Source organism: Otolemur garnettii, unplaced genomic scaffold, assembly GCF_000181295.1.
Source record: "Otolemur garnettii isolate 467f Iridium unplaced genomic scaffold, OtoGar3 scaffold00018, whole genome shotgun sequence".
Classification (NCBI taxonomy): domain Eukaryota; kingdom Metazoa; phylum Chordata; class Mammalia; order Primates; family Galagidae; genus Otolemur; species Otolemur garnettii.
This window is the reverse complement of record NW_003852413.1, coordinates 16,453,205-16,471,011: the sequence shown is the minus strand read 5'-3', so window position 1 is coordinate 16,471,011 and position 17,807 is coordinate 16,453,205. Positions and strand designations below refer to the sequence as shown.

The following is a 17,807-nucleotide window of genomic DNA, read 5'->3' as shown; positions in this document are numbered from 1 at the left end:
GCCGTCATTGTTGTTTGGCGGGTCCGGGCTGGGGATTCGAACCCGCCACCTTAGGTGTACATGGCTGGCGCCTTAGCCGGTTGAGCTATAGGAGCCGAGCCACTGATGTCTTTAGAACTGAATCACTGCTATTTCAGTCAATAATCCACTAATTCCACTTCAAAAATGAGTTTTGTTGGCTTGGGTGCCTGTGCTCAATGGTTAGAGTGCTGGCCCAGTGCACCAGGGATGGAGGGTTCAAACTGGGCCAGGGCCTGCTAAAAAAAAAGAAAAAACAATTGAGTTTTGCATTTGGTGGAATTCTGTTGAAGAAGTCAAGATGAATTTGATAAAGACTGCCTCTTCCCTACCCCAAACAACTTTAGGCTGGCATTAGGCTGGTCTTTCTCCATAAGCCCATTCTAGTTCAGTCTCCAACCTTAAAATTTAAAGGCTTGGCATTTTTCTTCTTCTTTGAACTTATATGAATATTAGTATCAAAAACAGTTCCATCCTGTAGTGTTCCCATATACCAGCAGTGAACAACAGCTTCCTTTTTGGAAAAGTTGGTTTTATCTCCCTTTTTTGGAATAGATTTTGTAAATTTTGGTGGACCATCATCCAGAGTCTCTTCAGACTTGGTTTCTTTGGGTTTACCTTCAATAAGCTTCATATTTATCACTTGTTTGGACACTTAACACTTCCAGTACCCTTGAAATGCTTAGTTTCGAAAATATGCTTATCGGCTGTAACCAAATGGCCCTTATTAGCAGTCTTGTCCACATTTTTAATGTTTCCTAATAATTTATGTTCTGCAAGAAACAAATCTGAACTGTGATCCTACAGGTGGGGCAGCTGCTTCACAGTCCAGACCCACTGAGGAATGGCTACTGCCATCTTTGCCCTGCTGCCACCACTTTCTGTCCTCCTTCTAAAGATCTCTGGTCTCTATGAGAAAGTTATATTCTTCCCATTAGCTTATTTTATTTCTTAGGGACCATTTAACTCTGACCTTTTCCCTCTGTACCCACCCCTCCACATCTGACATCATTCTTCCAAGTTTCCTTGCATTAACTAACACTGAATGGCCTCCATACCGTGGTAATTTTCCTGTGATCTGCGGAAAGGTAGGGTATGGAGAGATAAGGATTGGGATTCAGGATAGGGTGTCACAATTCACCCTGCTACACTCGTTGAAGTTCTGTCTAAGAAAACAGCCATCTTCCTGAATGTTTAAAGTCATTTGGGGTTACTATAATTCTGCTAGTGTGACACTGTGCTAGTTACTGTGGTGGATACAAAAGAAATTTAAAATATACTTCACTTAATATGTCCCACTTAATTCTTACCACAGTCCTGAGAGGTAGATAATACTATCCTAATCTCACAGAGAAGTTAAATAAGTTGTCCTAACTTATAAAGCTTGAAAGTGGCAAAACTATGATTTGAAGATAGATACGTTCGACTCAGAGGTGATGAGGCAGCACTATGAAAGCGGACAGGGAAATTTTCAGGGTAACATTGAATCATAGGGTAACCTAATCATATAATTTTTGTGGAAAAAATTCTTCCATTTACTCCCTTAGCCCCGCCATTGTCTTCGTAGCTACATCTGAACATCTGAACCCATAATAAAGTTGATTTTTTATTACCATCATCTTAACTTACAGAGGGAAAGCACAGCCGTGTCCACTTATGCCTAAAATTATGTCATACTTATACTAGGGCTAGCTCTACCTTATTTCTTATCTTCTGTCTCCCAAAATGCCATCAAAATATGTCAAAATCAATGGTTGCTGCTTTAAAGTACGTTAAGAATTCAGGACTTATACTACACAAATGAATATATTCTTCTCCATAGTGGTGGATTCCTTCACTCCAGTGTGCTCAGAAACAAAAGCCCGGTTGCTAATCTCGTCAGTGTGAGTAATGGAACTAAGTTTGAAAAGGACTTGGGTTCTAATCCCAACTCTTTTTATTTCCTAGCCACGTGAGCTGGAATCTGTCTTTCAGTATTGCTGAGTCTAGTTCAATTGTCCATCATATCACTTGGAGTAATATTTACTGCTGTGCCTACGGTATAGTATTTTTGTGAGAATCTAAAAATTATTGAATGGGCGGTGCCTGTGGCTCAAAGGAGTAGGGCGCTGGCCCTATATATCAGAGGTGGTGGGTTCAAACCTGACCCCAGCTGAAAACTGCAAAAAAATAAAAATAAATAAAAATTATTGAAGTATTTTGAAAATCATAAAATAGTATTATGCAGTTTTAAGATATTACTACTTATTCATTCATTCTGCAGATACATACTCCCATAACTTAGGCATACATATGTGGAAAAGCCTGGCTTCTATTCTCAATAGAGCAGCAGTTCTCAACCTGTGGATCATGACCCAGAGGAACTGTATTAAAGGGCCATGGCATTAGGAAAGGTTGAGAACCACTGCAGTAGAGTCTAGTGAGAAGACTAACATGAAAACAGAGTATCCCACTGTGGATGCTGTAAGGGAGATGTATGCCAGCTACTACAGTTACCTAAGGAAAGAAGCCCTGAGTCTATCAGGGCACCAGGAAAGCTTCACAAAGGCGATGGTGTGAACTGAGATTCAAAGAAGGAGAAATAGTTTTCCTGATGAACTAAACAGGAAACAGAACTCCAAAAAGAGGGAAAGCATGTTTGAAACCCTACAAATAATTTTCTCCACCTGGAATTGAAAGTATAAAGAGATAAAGTATGAGGCGATAAAGACAAATAGACAAGAGAAAAATTCTAGAAAACTTTTGAAAACCATGCTAAAGAGTTTAAATTATGTATAAGAGGAAATATAAAGCCTAAAGAACTTTGAGCAGAATTTTGATTAGGTTTCTGTAATGTAGATTTTGGGGAGGGGCTAGGGAACAGGCAGTGGAGAATAGAATGGAGAGAATGAGACTCTTAGAATTATTCAGGTGAGAAAGTACAGAGAGGAAAAAAAACTACTAGGTTTTATGCCTGATGGGGCTGGCAATATTTTAAAAATAAAGAAGTCTCAAGGAGGTTTTCAAGGAAAGCACCAACTTCCTATGATAGTGATAGAGGTAGAGAGATCCAGCAGGCAGAGAAGCAAAACTAAATCTCAGCACTCAAGATGGTACAGTGAGAGCCAGTATATAATGTAAGCTGCTTCTCTTGTGTCCTACACACCACAAGCTTTGAATCCAATGAACTGATAAGAACCATTCTTTTTTTTTTTTTTTTGTAAGTCTGCATTTCTTTTTTTTCTTTTTTTTTTTTTGAGACAGAGCCTCAAGCTTTCCCCCTGGGTAGAGTGCTGTGGCATCACAGCTCACATCAACCTCCAACTCCTGGGCTCAAGCAAGTCTCCCGCCTCAGCCTCCCAAGTAGCTAGGACCACAGGCACCCGCCACAACGCCTGGCTATTTTTTGGTTGCAGCCATCATTGTTGTTTGGCGGGCCCAGGCTGGATTCGAACCCACCACCTTAGGTGTATGTGGCTGGCGCCTTACCCACTTGAGCCACAGGCGCCAAGCCAAGTCTGCATTTCTTTATTTTGAATCAGAGGATTTTCTTCTTTCATATCCTGTGTATAAATATAAACATTATAGTATCTACCAGAGCCATTCTTTTATGAATAATGTAGCAGGAGTGTATTGAAAAAGGAATGAATACAGGTCAAGGTTGACAACTCTTGTCACCTTCATCTTATCCTTGACCTGCATTGCTTGCTGTTTCTCTTCAGTGCCTGACCAACAAAAAAAAAGCAAGAAAAATGTTTACTAGAAAAATGTAGGGCAGTACCTGTGGCTCAGTGGGCAGGGTGCCGGCCCCATATACCAAGGGTGGTAGGTTCAAGCCCGACCCCAGCCAAACTGCAACAAAAATATAGCCAGGTGTTGTGGCGGGCGCCTGTAGTCCCAGCTGCTCAGGAGGCTGAGGCAAGGGAATCGTCTAAGCCCAGGAGTTGGAGGTTGCTGTGAGCTGTGTGACGCCACTGCACTCTACTGTGGGCAATAAAGTGAAACTCTATCTCTACAAAAAAAAGAAAAGAAAAATGTAAACATCTTACCAGGATTTCTTAGTTATAGTAGTAAAATGAAAACACTAGGGCAAAGTCATTTCTGTGTGTAACTGAAAGCTCATTTCCTTGTCAGACACAAGCTTTTTACATTAAATGTTAATAGGCATGGATTCTCTTTAATGGTCTAAAGCACAGGTAGGCCTAGATCAGAGTATATTTAAGAGTTCTAGTCACTATTGTACAATCATGCATGAATCTTTTAAAGTAATAATTCTTACACCAGGGAAGCTACAATAATTTCACTGTTAGTAGTTAGATGGACATTTGAGAGCTTGAGAATTAGGGCACTTAATAAAAGCTTCTTATTATTGTGTAACTTCCCTATGCTTTATTATAATAGCCTCTCAACCAAACTGAGCTTTCATGGGATAAATAAAAGTTCAGTGGCAATTTTCAGATTTCTGCAGTTGTACAAAACAACACTGGGCTCAGACCTTCAGATGATAGTGATGATTCCATGCTGGCTCACTTGTCTGAGACATTCTCCCAATTAAATAACTTCTTTTCAATTATGGGTAAGTTTGTTTAGTCAAGCAAGGTAACTTCGTATTCCCTACAATTTAGAAATTCTCTGAAGCCAAAAGTCAGAGTTTCTGTTTAAAATCTTCTTGGAATGAAATCTGTATAAGATGATTCCTATGTAAAAATGAGAACTGTCTATCCCACCCACTATTCTCCAATTTCTTTACTGAAGCTTAAAAAAAAAAAGAAAAGAAATTAAAAGTGTGTTTGTTTTTCATACTTCAGTATGAGATGTCTTCAGATTAAACTTGGCTAAGTAGTTAGTATTCAATATGAGAGAAGATCATTCAGTAGACATTGGATCTCTCTCTCACCAGCAAAAATTCACTTACTACCTTTTCTTCTGCTTGATTACTTCATTAGACTTGAAACTGAGAACGGTTCCATTTCCCTCTTCTGTGACACTGTAACTGGAAAAAGTAGAAGAGTTGTGTTACCAGTAGCATGAAGAAGTCTCCTAACTACAACCTGGTGGGCAGTAATGACACAGTTCTAAATACCCTCAATGCTTAGAGGCTATAGTATCTTTCCCCTAATGTCAGACTTTTTCTTCTAAAAATTTTTATTGAGCATTTTTATATTCAAGAGGCTGTGTTAGATATTATGAAGAATATAAGTAATTCAGGTTTATTTTCATAAATAGAAATATATATAACCTTATACATATATGAAACATATACATACACAGACCTACAGCCATACATATATACATATACATTCTTAAGTATATCATTAGGATGCTTTGAGCTCTGGAAGAAACAAATTCCAATTCAAATGAATTAAACAAAAAATAAAAGTAGGGCCAAGTGTGGTGATTCATGCCTATAATCTTAGCACTCTGGCAGACCTATGTGAGTAGAGCCCTTGAGCTCAGGAGTTGAAGACCAGCCTGAGCAAAGCAAGACCTCTGTCTGTACTAAAAATAGAAAAATCTGCTGGGCATTGTGGTAAGCACCTATAGTCCCAGCTACTTAGGAAGCTGAGGCAATAGGTTGCTTAAGCCCAGGAGTTTGAGGTTATTGTGAACTAGGCTGAGGCCATGGCTCTCTAGCCCAGGAGACCCAGTCTCAAAAAAAAAAAAAAAAAGAAAGAAAGAAAAGGAAACGTATTACTTCATGTAGTAAGAAGTCCAAAATTAGGGCAGCTAATAGGGTTCAATTATTTTATCCTAGCCCTCCTGTTGGCTTTATCCTCAGACCAGTTAACCACATGATTTATGAAAGGGCCAAGGCAATTGTAGGCATCTTGGTCAGATAGAACATGGTCTAGAGGCAAAAAACAAAAAAGAAAGAAAAATAGAGCTTTCTCTTCAATTAACAGACTGGGGATCTGTTAGCATGGAAATACAGGGAATGGATGCCATCGAGGAGAAAGCATGTGACTGTATAACTACAAAACTAGAGGAATGCACAATCTATACTGGTGGCACCATAAAAAAAGTACTCCACTCTCCTCAGCTGTAAGGAATGGATAGACGCTTGGTAGATTTTTGAGGAAGAAATTAAGACAGTCTGAGACATGTTGAGTTTGAAGTACTTACTGTGAGACCTCAAATGGGGAAATCAATAGACAGTTGGATATATTCATATACTGGTATAAGGCTGAGAAGAGAAGTCTGGATAGAGGAAAAAGATACAGGATATAGGTGGTGGTAAAGCCTTTGAGGATAGATGAGCTAATCCAGAACAAGAACAGACTAGGACTAAGAATGAGACTCTGAGGAATTTTGACATTTGCACATGGGTGAAATTAGAGTTGCTGGCAGAGACAGAAAATGAAAATCTTTTTGTGTCATCTGTGTGTAGAATGGGTGTAAGCCAATCTGACATGACATTTTGTGATATTCATACATATAATTTGGGAAAAGGACTGCCTGAGAACTTTTTTTTTAATGGGGTCTCAGTCTATCACACAAGCTGGAGTACAATGACATGATCATAGCTCACAGCAGCTTCCAACTCCTGGGCTCAAGCAAACCTCCCTCTTCAGCCTCCTAAGTAGCTAGGTGCATGCCACCATACATGGCTATTTTTTTAGAAATGGGTTTTCTGGTCAGCGCCCACAGCACAGTGGTTACAGCACCAGCCACATACACCAAGGATGGCGGGTTCGAACCCAGCCCTAGGCCAGCTAGAAAACAATTATAGCTGCAACAAAAAATAGCTGGGCATTGTGGTGCCCACCTATAGTACCAGGTACTTGGGAGGCTGAAGCAAGAGAATCACTTAAGCCCACAAGTTAGAGGTTGCTGTGAGCTGTGATGCCACTGCATTCTACCAAGGGCAACATAATGAGACTATCTCAAAAAAAAGAAAAGAAAAGAAATGGGGTTTCACTTTATTGCTGAGCTTGGTATCAAACTACAAACTCCTGACCTCAAGCAATCCTCCTGCTTTGGCCTTCCAAAGTACTGGGATTACAGACATGAATTATGGCTCCTGACCCTAGGAAACTTTTTTTTTTTTTTTGGTGAGACAAGAGTTTCACTTTGTCACCCTCTCTAGAGTGCTGTGCTATCATAGCTCACAACAATCTCAAACTCTTGGGCTCAAGTAATCTTCTTGCCTCAGCCTCCTGAGTAGCTACGACTACAGGCGCCCACCATAACGTCTGGCTATTTTTTAGAGACAGGGTCTCTCTCTTGCTCAGGCTGGTCTCGAACTACCAAGCTTATGCAATCCACCCACCTCAGCCTTCCAGAGTGCTAGGATTACAGGCATGAGCCACCATGCCCAGCCTAGGAAACTTTTATTATCCATTATTTATTTGTCCAGTAGCAGGTACCCCTCCCCAAGAAACTGAATGAGAGTTTGGTTTGAAGTATGGCTGGGTCTGAACAGTCCACCACCCAAAGTAGAATTAGAGCATTAACATTTCTAAAATGAGTCTCTCTTTCTTTACAGGAGTGGTCACACATTACTTGCCTTCTGGTTTTCCCGCCAAGAGGGAAAACTAAACCGACAGCAGACTATTGAACTGGGACATCACATCCTCAAAGCACACATTTTTAAGGTAATTAGGGAAGATGGAGCCTTTTTTCCCTATCTCTAACAGACTTTTCCTTCACACTGTCTGTATGAAACTAGTGGTTTTCTTCAGTGTAGTTCCTGCTTTCTGAAATTATTTTGCTACGGAGTTGGTCCATCTCCTAAAATGTATGGCCTGTTCTTCCTAGGCTTTTAGAAAGAGAACTTCATCGGCCATCTCCCAATTTAACAGATTACTAAGCTTTCCAGGAAATGCATGTGTATAATCATTTAGGAAAGGCGTGTAATATACACATACACGTGTGTGCTTCATATATGACCTATTATCTCCTGAGGATAATCATGTTGTAGCATTAAAAAATCACTGAGAGCAGTTACTCTTTCAATCTTTTATGATTGTTTTCATGAAAACTTTAATATTCCTAGTGCTGTGATTTTCAAATTATTTATCTGGAACCAAAGATAACCTTCCTTGAAGGTACATCCTGTACTCTCTCCAAATATAATTTAATCCCAGTTTTTCTCCCAGTAGTTTCAAAACTTTTAAGAACCCTATAGCATCAGCTTCCCTCTCTCAACATTCCTAAGGCTGAAGAGGAGGAACAAAAGAAGGGCACATGATTAATCATACATGTATTCATTTTTTTATTTCAACATTTACTGAGGCATTGACATTGTATTAGGTACCAAGAATACAAAAACAAAAAAGATATAATCCCTAATCTCAAGGGATTTATAGTCCAGATAGTAGTTTGGGGTTAACACACCAAATTAGAGGGGGAAGTTTATTGTTCTGAGTTTTCTAGCCTACAGTTTGTTACTGGTTTTGATAGTTTTGGTCCCTACAATCTCTTCAGCATTCTTTTCCTGCCTCAGAATTAAGAAAATACAGATACCTTAAACCATTTTCTCTGAGTCAGACTTTCCCCAAGGAATTCCGTTAAAGATAAAACAATTCTCTTGAAAGAGAAAGATGGCATTAAATGGGCAACTCCAAGAGCCTCGCCCTAGGAAATTCTTCTCCACAGATAAGCACACACCCAGCAAAGCCTGTTATCAGATGAACAGAAGTGAAACTCACAGTGACAGGTCCTTCATTTGAATCATATCTGTCTTGTCTAACAAATCGCTGTAACCAAAAATGACCTTACTTAGAGTAGAGCTTAGATAACAGACAAGGTATCTCATTCTAGTTTCAAGCAGACTGAAAAGTACCTACTATTCCCATAAATTATCAAAGTACTTAAGTACCTATCTTTTAACAGCACCATCTGCCTAGAATCAGATGCAAAGACCAACCCTTCGATGCCTGCCTTTGCTGCACCATAAAATAAACACCACATTTACAGAGAAAAAACATGAAGCTTCATTTGACCAAGTGGGGACTTTATCGAATACATGGAGAACTACATTTAAACTATGCACTCCTGCCTTAGCACAGTTTTTTTATCTTATGTTGATGCAGACAACATGGTCGCCTGAGATAAGACTGGCTCCATATGTAAATCAGTCCATAAATACTCTGTTGTACTGATTGCGGTGATGACGTGACTACAGGCTGAAAAATGAAAACTTGGACTCTGGTTTTTCTGGTGCAGCAGTTTACAGGGTCCTTCGAATGCACTGCTCTGTCTGATAGACTTGCTTCTCCCAGGCTCAGGCTGCTCAGATTCTTAGTTCTCATCAGATGAGGGTCATGAAAAGACAAAAGACAGACTATGGTTATAACCAGTTGCATTTAGAACTTCTGATTAGCAGTGACATACACTCTAATTCATATTTCTTTCCAGTTAATTTTAAATTTCCCTTGCTTTTGCTCATGAAAAGTTTGATATGATATAATTGATCACTTTTGAAATATGTAAAGATTGAGGATCTGTAGCTCTGGATATTTGTCTGGCTATGGACCCCTTTTCTTTTTGTTTTGTTTACTGAGTAGAATATATACCATAAAAGAGTAGATGTACATGTCAATGATTTTTAATATATTCATAGAGTTATGAACTACCACACTCCCAGTACTGTTACTGACGGTTCAGCACTGTCCCTTAGGCCCCATTAGAAAAATGAGAACTAGTGGTTTGAGGAGAAATAAAGAGAAGTTTATTAATTTGCCAGTAAGTAAAGATGTTGAGAGACTCCTGTCTTAAAGGACCAACACCCTGCCTTTGAGCAGAAATACAAAGTGAGGGGAGGTTTTCACCTTCGGGCTATTGCTTATAGTTGATAGTTGTGATTCATTGGGGTCTTCTGCTAAGACAATCTCCTGACTTCTAAGGACAATTCCCTTGAGCCATCTCTTGTGGTACAAAGAACAAAGGATGCCCTCTGTACTTTCTAATCACTTGAAAAAATCCTGAGGCAAGGATTTTTTTTTTTTTTTTGAGACAGAGTCTTAATGTGTTGCCCTCTGTAGAGTGCTATAGCGTCACAGCTCACAGCAACCTCAAACTCCTGGGCTTAAGGGATTCTCTTGCCTCAGCCTCCCAAGTAGCTGGGACTACAGGTGCCTGCCACAATGCCCGGCTATTTTTTTGTGGTAATTGCCATTGTTGTTTAGCAGGCCCAGGTCAGGTTCAAACCTGCAGGCCCCAATGTATGTGGCCGGTGCCCTAACCACTGAGCTTTGAGCACCAAGCCTTTACTCTTATTTCAGTCTTGATAGATTTGATTTTTTAGACATTTCATATGCATGGAATCACATAATATGTAGTTGTCTGTGTCTGGCCTTTTTTACTTGGCATAATGTTTTAGCATATATCAGTACTTCATTCCTTTTTAAAAGTACTAAATGATTTTGCATTATATTACATTTGTTTACTCACAGGGACATTTGAGTCAGTTTCACTTTTTGGCTGTTAGGAATGATACTACTATAAATATTAGCATATAGATTTTTCCTTTAGCTTTTTAATAAAATTAGCCACTTTAAAGTGAAAATTCAGTGACATTTGGTACGTTCACAGTTTTAGTGTATAGATTTGTAGGTAGACACGTTTGTCAGTTCTCTTGAGTTTTATACCTAGAAGTAGAATTACAAGAGAACCTCGGTAAGTTTACCAAGCAAAGGACTATAACAAACCTGTCAACGTATGGAGGTGGTCAACATAAGAAAGTAGGCCTGCTGTATTGATACATACGGGTGGTGTGTGTCTGGTCTGTGAAATCGGTCCACTTAAAGAAGTGGTCAATGTGGTAAGTTGGTCAACTATGGAGATTCTACTGTAATAGGTCACATAATAACCTTATGTGTAACATTGTGAGGAATTGCCAATCTGCTTTCCAAAGTGGCTGCACCATTTTATAGTCACACCAGCAATTAAGAGGGTTCCATTTCTTCACACCTTCACCAACACTTGTTAGATGTTATCTTTTTTTATTTTAGCGTTTTAGTGGATGTGAAGTGGTATCTCATTGTGATCTTGATTTTCATTTCCCTAAGGACCTATGTTGTTGACCGCTTAACAATTCTTTTATAATCCTCTAATTGCCGTTTAGATTTTCTGTTTCTTTTAAATCTAGGAAAAGAAAACAGATGTTTCTGAATTGTGGCCAGAGATATTTCAATCTAGTTTGTAATGCAGGTGTTTTCATTGGATCGAATCTAGGACAGGCAGGACTTTAGAGTGCTCTTACAATTAGCTTTCTAAATACCACCCTTTAAAATGTTTCTGTAACGTTTCTTACCAGAACAGAACTATGTGGGCCATTATAAAGGTTGTGAGATACACAAAAATCAAGAAGCATCTAAAATATGCATGGATGGAAATAAATGAAGCCCTCCCAGCTGTCAACTGTGTTTCTTAGAAGTGAAATAATGAACCATAACACTGTCTGTCTCAAAACTTTTGTAGTGACTTACGTGGGTTGGAGGAAATATCTTGTGTTATCATTCAAAAGGCATGGGTTTAAATGCAAAAGATCTACCACTTAACTTACTAGTCTCAGTTTCCATCTGTAAAATGGTAATAATAACTCAGAATTGTTATTAGGACCATAGATACGAAATATGCAAAAAGTGCATTACAAAACACAAAGTACTAGACACATATCTAACATAAGGTTTTATGATTAAAATTATTACTAATCTCTTTCCTAAAACTATGACTTAATAATGAGCATAAATTGCAGATAGTACTATAACCCTCATCACGTTCAGGGGTTACCTAGCATCCTCTACAGTGGTTGACAAACTTTAAACATAAAGAGCCACTTAACTCTGCTGTTGTAGCTGGAAAGCAGCCAGAGACGTTACAGAAATGAATGAATATGTATCTAATAAAACTTCATTTACAAAACAGGTAGAAGGCTAGGTTTGGCAGCAGTCCATAGTTTGCCAAACTCTCAATAAAAAGTACTGTTCCCTTTGTCTACCAGTATCCTTTTACTATAACCGATATGGCCATATGGAATACTCAGATAATAAAGCTGGTAATAAGTTTCTAAATAACCTGCTTTGGCTCGGCGCCTATAGCTCAACCGGCTAAGGCGCCAGCCACGTACACCTAAGGTGGTGGGTTCGAATCCCCAGTCCGGACCCGCCAAACAACAATGATGGCTGCAACCAAAAAATAGCCGGGCGTTGTGGCGGGCGCCTGTTGTCCCAGCTACTTGGGAGGCGGAGGCAGGAGACTCGCTTGAGCCCAGGAGTTGGAGGTTGCTGTGAGCATGATGCCACGGCACTCTACCCGGGGGGACAGCTTGAGGCTCTGTCTCAAAAAAAAAAATAAAATAAAATAAAATAACCTGCTTTAAAGAAGCTTATTGGATAAGCCTCCGAGGTTAGTTTTTGCCATGATTTTAAGATACCTGAGCCATAGCTAAAAATCCCTAAGATGAGACTGCTCTTGTTTTTTCATGCTTTCCCTGTTTTCTTGAAATGTTCAGAAATACTGAGCAGGCTTATTAAATGGGCTGAGAAATAGTATTGCAAATGTAGATTCTAAAGAAATTAACATTTATCCATGACAAAAAGAGATCCTTTCTTACCTGAGGAATAGTTATAGATACTGAAGAGGCAGTTATTCAAATTATTTGAACACAAAATTCTCTTTAAAAAACCATCAGCTTAGGATTAATTATGGGTTATTTTTGGCTACATCCTGGCTGGTAATCTGCCTGTCACCTTTGTTAACTTTAAACTAAAACTCTCCTCCCATACTTCACAGGGACAAAGAATCAACCCCACCAACTAGAAGAAACCAAAAGTCCGTAGTACAAATAAAGCTAATATTTCAGATCCTAGCCTTTGGCTCTGTAGCTCAGGCTTACTTCTTGCTTATTTACTTCGACCTCAGTGGAGTTCTCAATGCTACTTTGTCGCATCCATTTACTGGACCATTTAATAGAAATTCATTTACCAAAATCTATTCTTAATTAGCTCCTATTTCCATTTCTTTTTCTTCTAACTCTAAACCACATCAACTAATTCAACAAACAGCCTAATTTATAAGTCACTAAAAAATAGCAGAAGTATCTGATTTTCCATATTTTCCTCTCTGCACTGATAAATCAATCTATCCATCAATCAATTCTTAACTCCTTTTTTCTTGTTTCAGAGGAAATATTCATATTCCTCTGTTGTAAAATTTTATTACTAAATATTTCAAACATATAGGACAGCACAGATAATTAAGTATAATAAAAATTACCTACCAGATTTAATAAATGTTAAGATTTCTTAATGTTTGCTTCAAATCATTTTCTTTATTTTTGAGCTATAACAAATACAATAAGAATCCCTTTGATGTTCCTCTTTTACCCCACTTCTCTCCCTCCCCTAGATCCTATCCTAAATGTGTCAGGATTTAGCACATATGTTCTTCTGATCCATATTTTGTACTTTTCAAACATAGTTATGTATACATAAGCAGTGTATAGAATATTTTATGTTCTTTTTAACACTGTTCATTTAATTCTGTAACTTTTTTTTTCACTTCATATTACATCTTTGCAATTTCTCTATAGATATAGGTCAGTGATTTTCAACTCTGGCTATATATTGAATTCTCCTGGATAGTTTTTTTTTTTCTTTTTTTATATACACACACATTCATCGGCTTTCTTCCAGAGATTATGAGTCATTGTCCTAGAGCAAAACCTAGGATTTTATAAAAATAGATCTTATTTCTTAGAGCCATTTTAGGTTTATATAAAAACTGAACAGAAAGTACAGAATTCCCACATACTCACTATAAACCACAGCTTCCTCTATTATTAACATCTTGTACTAATGTAGTACATGTTATAACTGCGAACCAATATTGATACATTATTGTTAACTGAAGTTCATAATTGACATTAGGATTCACTTTTTTGTGTTACACAATTCTCTGGATTTTGCCAAATATCATGTATCTACCACTAAAGTATCATACAGAATAATTTTATTGTCCTAAAATTCCTTTGTCCTCCACCTTTTCACTCCTCTCCTCCTTACTCTGCCTGTTAACTTCTGATCTTTTTACTGTTTCTTTAAATTTTGCCTTTCCTGGAATGTCATAGAGTTGAGATCATATGGTGTGTATCCTTTCCAGACTGGCTTCTTTCACTTAGCAATATGCAATAACATTCACATACAGGTTTTTATGTGGACATAAGTTTTCAAGTCATTTGAGTAAATACCTAGGAGTACTATTACCAGATTGTATGCTGACTATGTTTAGCCAAACTGTCTTCCAAAGTGACTGTGCTATTTCAATTCCCTCCAGCCAGGACTGACACTGGTATTTTTTAAAAGCTCCCCAGGTAATTCTAATATGCAGTCCAGCAAGTTGAAAATCACTATTCTACATCATTCATTTGGAGATGGCAGTATATCAATCAAGCAGGGTAGTTTAGAGATCATGCTCCAAAAGCAGACTATAAAGGTTCAAATCCTGCCTCTCCTACTTCCTAACTTTGTGACTGAGCAACTTATTTAACCTTAAAAATGGGAATAATATAAGCACTTAACTCATGTGATGGTCACAAGGATTTAATTTATTATATAATGCTCAGAAGAAAGACTGGGATATCTAAGGGCTACAAATATGTTACCTACATAAATATACTAACTTTAGGCTAAGGGTTATCTCTAGGGAGGGCAGAGAATGGAGAGATAGCAGAAAGCAGAAAGGAAGCTTCTATAACTTTTAGATTTTTTTTCTTAACAATAAAAAACATGAAGACATTTGTATTAAAATAAATGGAAGTAACCTAAATATTCAGTGGTAAGGTAGGCTTAAATTAAGTATGATGCAGTCACATAGTAGAATACTTCCTATTAAACTTGTCCATTGAGGTCTCAATTTTGGTTATTATATATATATTTTTTTTAATTTAAGACAAAGTCTCACTATGTTGCCCTAGGTACGTGCTGTGGCATCCCAGCTCACAGCAACCTCAAAGTCTTGGGCTTAAGTGATTCTCTTGCCTCAGCCTCCCAAGTAACTGGGACCACAGGCACCTGCCACAATACCTAGCTATTTTTTGTTGCAGTTGTCATTATTGTTTAGCAGGCCCAGGCTGGGTTCAAACCCACCACCGTCAGTATATATGGCTGGCGCTGCAACCACTGGGCTACAGGCACTGAGCCAGTTATTGTATTTGTATTTTTTTCTTCTTTTTTTAATTTAGTTTCTGTTAAAAGGGGGGATGGTTGTTGTGTTTTTAATTTCTGTAATTTCCCTTGATATTTTTCGTAGTTTTTCAGTTTTCTGTGAAAATTCTTAATTTTGTCTTTTATATTCTTGAACATAAACATAGTATATTTCAAAGTATGTGTCTGATGACTCCAATTTATAGAGCCTTGTAGTTGATTTCTGCTGTTTAATAATATGTTCTGATTTTCATTGATATCTTGTTTCCTTGTGTGCCTGGTTATATTTTATTGTGTGCTAGTCTTTGCATTTAAAAATAATTTGAGGGCAGCGCCTATAGCTCAAAGGAGTAGGGTGCTGGCCCCATATGCCGAAGGTGGCAGATTCAAACCCAGCCCTGGCCAAAAACTGCAAAAATAAATAAATAAATAAAATTTAAAAATAATAATAATAATAATAATTTGAGGCTAGGGTGATACCTTCCTTCAGATATAATTTATGTTTGCTTAGCAGTTTAGAAAGACCTCATTAAATGTTCAAGGATTAAGATGCAGTAGATTGCAAGGGACTTTAACAAACAAAGGCCAACATAACAGAGGTGCAGCACAAGGAACTAGGCCTCATGTACTGAATACATACATGTACTTTCTTATATAGCTTGTATTAGAAAAATATCATATGAAGTTATACATAATCAAACCACAGTAAAATCATATCTATAGTATCATACAAAACGAGCATGTTTACTGTTTGCTCATGGTTTAATTATTCTTTCTGAAAAAAAGAGTCAATCTTGGTCTGTTTCTTTTTTTTTTTTTTTTTTTTTTTTGTCACGCTCAGTAGAGTGCCATGGCATCACATCTCACAGCAACCTCCAACTCTTAGACTTAAGTGATTCTCTTGCCTCAGTCTCCCAAGTAGCGGGTCTACAGTCTCCCACCACAATGTCCAGCTATTTTTTGTTGTTGCTGCAGTTGTCATTGTTGTTTAGCTGGCCCAGGCTGGGTTCGAGCCTGCCAGCCCTTGGTGGCTAGCACTGTAACCACTGGGCTACGGGCGTTGAGCCTGTTTCTTATTCTTATTACAAATGTAAATATAAAATCATATATACAGTGTCATACAAAATCAGTATGTTTACTGTTTGCTCATTCTTTCTGAAGAAAGAATCAATCTTGGTCTATTTCTTCTTATTACAAACTTAAGTGGAGAGAACACTCTCAGTGCTGGCTACGTCACTCAACATACCTGGGCATTTTTCCATAGCAAATGACCTCAGCTGCATTAGCAGATGCCACCTTCTTTTATAGTCTTGAAGTTTCTCTGTCATCCTCATTTGCTTCTTCCAGTTCATCAGTTTCTTCATGCACTTCATGGTCTTTACTTCAGTCAATATTGCTTGGAAATCCCTGGTGGTCTAGTGGATATATATATATATATCATTTTGTAAATTGCTTCTGGGTCAGGTTCATTACAGGTTGCCACCTCATCATCCAATGCAACACAATCTTCAAAATCTTCAAATTCTGCCATGGGAAATGGACTGTCTGATGGGACCAAAACATCATGCTCTTGGGTTGTGACAAGTCCAACTTTCTTGAAACACTTGTGTATCATTTCTGGCTGAACTTTATTCTCAGTAAAACTGATCCAGAGGGCAGCTTCCAAAGCATTAACTGATGCAGCAGGTGAAGTTGCTTCCACAGGTGGACCACAGGTTTGTGTTTCAGATGACCCACTGCAGGAGCTGGGCTCAGTAATACATTTTAAATGTTTTGATTATGCTCCTTGGTCAAGAGTTGGGTTTTGAGGTACTGTTTGCAGGCAGAAATTTCAGTGTCAGTTCTGTGAGATGGTTCACTTGTGGGTGGCCAGGATAGTTGTCTACTGTCAGTAGAATACACTGCTTCTTTTTCTTCATTTCTCAGTTGATACTCCTTACCTGCTCCTCAAGCAGGGCACCAGTCACCCAGAGGCATTTGTTTGATCTCCAAGTGATGGGGAAGTCTTCAGGCTTCAGGTTCTTGAATGCACCTGGCTTTGCCAATTTACCAATCACCAGGGACCTTTGGTTTCTCTCCAGTTGAGCTTGCACAAAGCAGAACTATGAAACATTCTTTGGAAAGTTTTCTGCTATTAGATTTGTCACTGCTCATGATGAGGCTTCTGTCAGGCATCACCTTGAAAAAGAGTCCTCACTCTTCAGCATTCAGGATGTCATCTTTGAAGCCTCTGGAGAAGACCAGGAACTTTTTCATGAACTCTTCCACAACTTCTAATGGAACTTCAAGGATTCACCTCACAAGACTTTCTGGAGAGATCTACTCTCATCATTTGTTTGAACCAGTTTAATGTAACTTCATGGAAGGAAGTTTTTCTCCTTTTTCGCTGTAGGTCTCTGCCTTCCTTATTTTATCTTTCCAAGTCCTCATGTTTACGGTTTTAGATGTTGCTAACTGTGGTCTTGCTAACACCCAAATGTGTCACCATCTTTCTTTGGCTGCTGCTTTCCAGAAAATGTACAAGATCAACCTTTTTCTTCAGTGTCAGATCTTTGAATTCTTTCCTTTCAGCCATTATGCCTCAATTAACTATAAAATTCTTCAGTAATTGTAGGTTGTACCTATAATTCAGACCAGTCCTTCACATTGAAAAAAAAAAAA

The 17,807-nt window shown here is 38.3% G+C and overlaps 1 protein-coding gene across 1 annotated transcript in view; it reads left to right on the top strand.

Moving 5' to 3' along the window:
• TANC2 (tetratricopeptide repeat, ankyrin repeat and coiled-coil containing 2) overlaps positions 1-17,807 on the top strand; it is a 346,976-nt gene that overhangs the window by 286,795 nt on the left and 42,374 nt on the right. Inside the window, exon 14 of the mRNA XM_003786213.3 lies at positions 7,484-7,592. Within this exon, the coding sequence (XP_003786261.1) occupies positions 7,484-7,592 (109 nt within the window). The remainder of the gene's footprint in view (positions 1-7,483; positions 7,593-17,807) is intronic.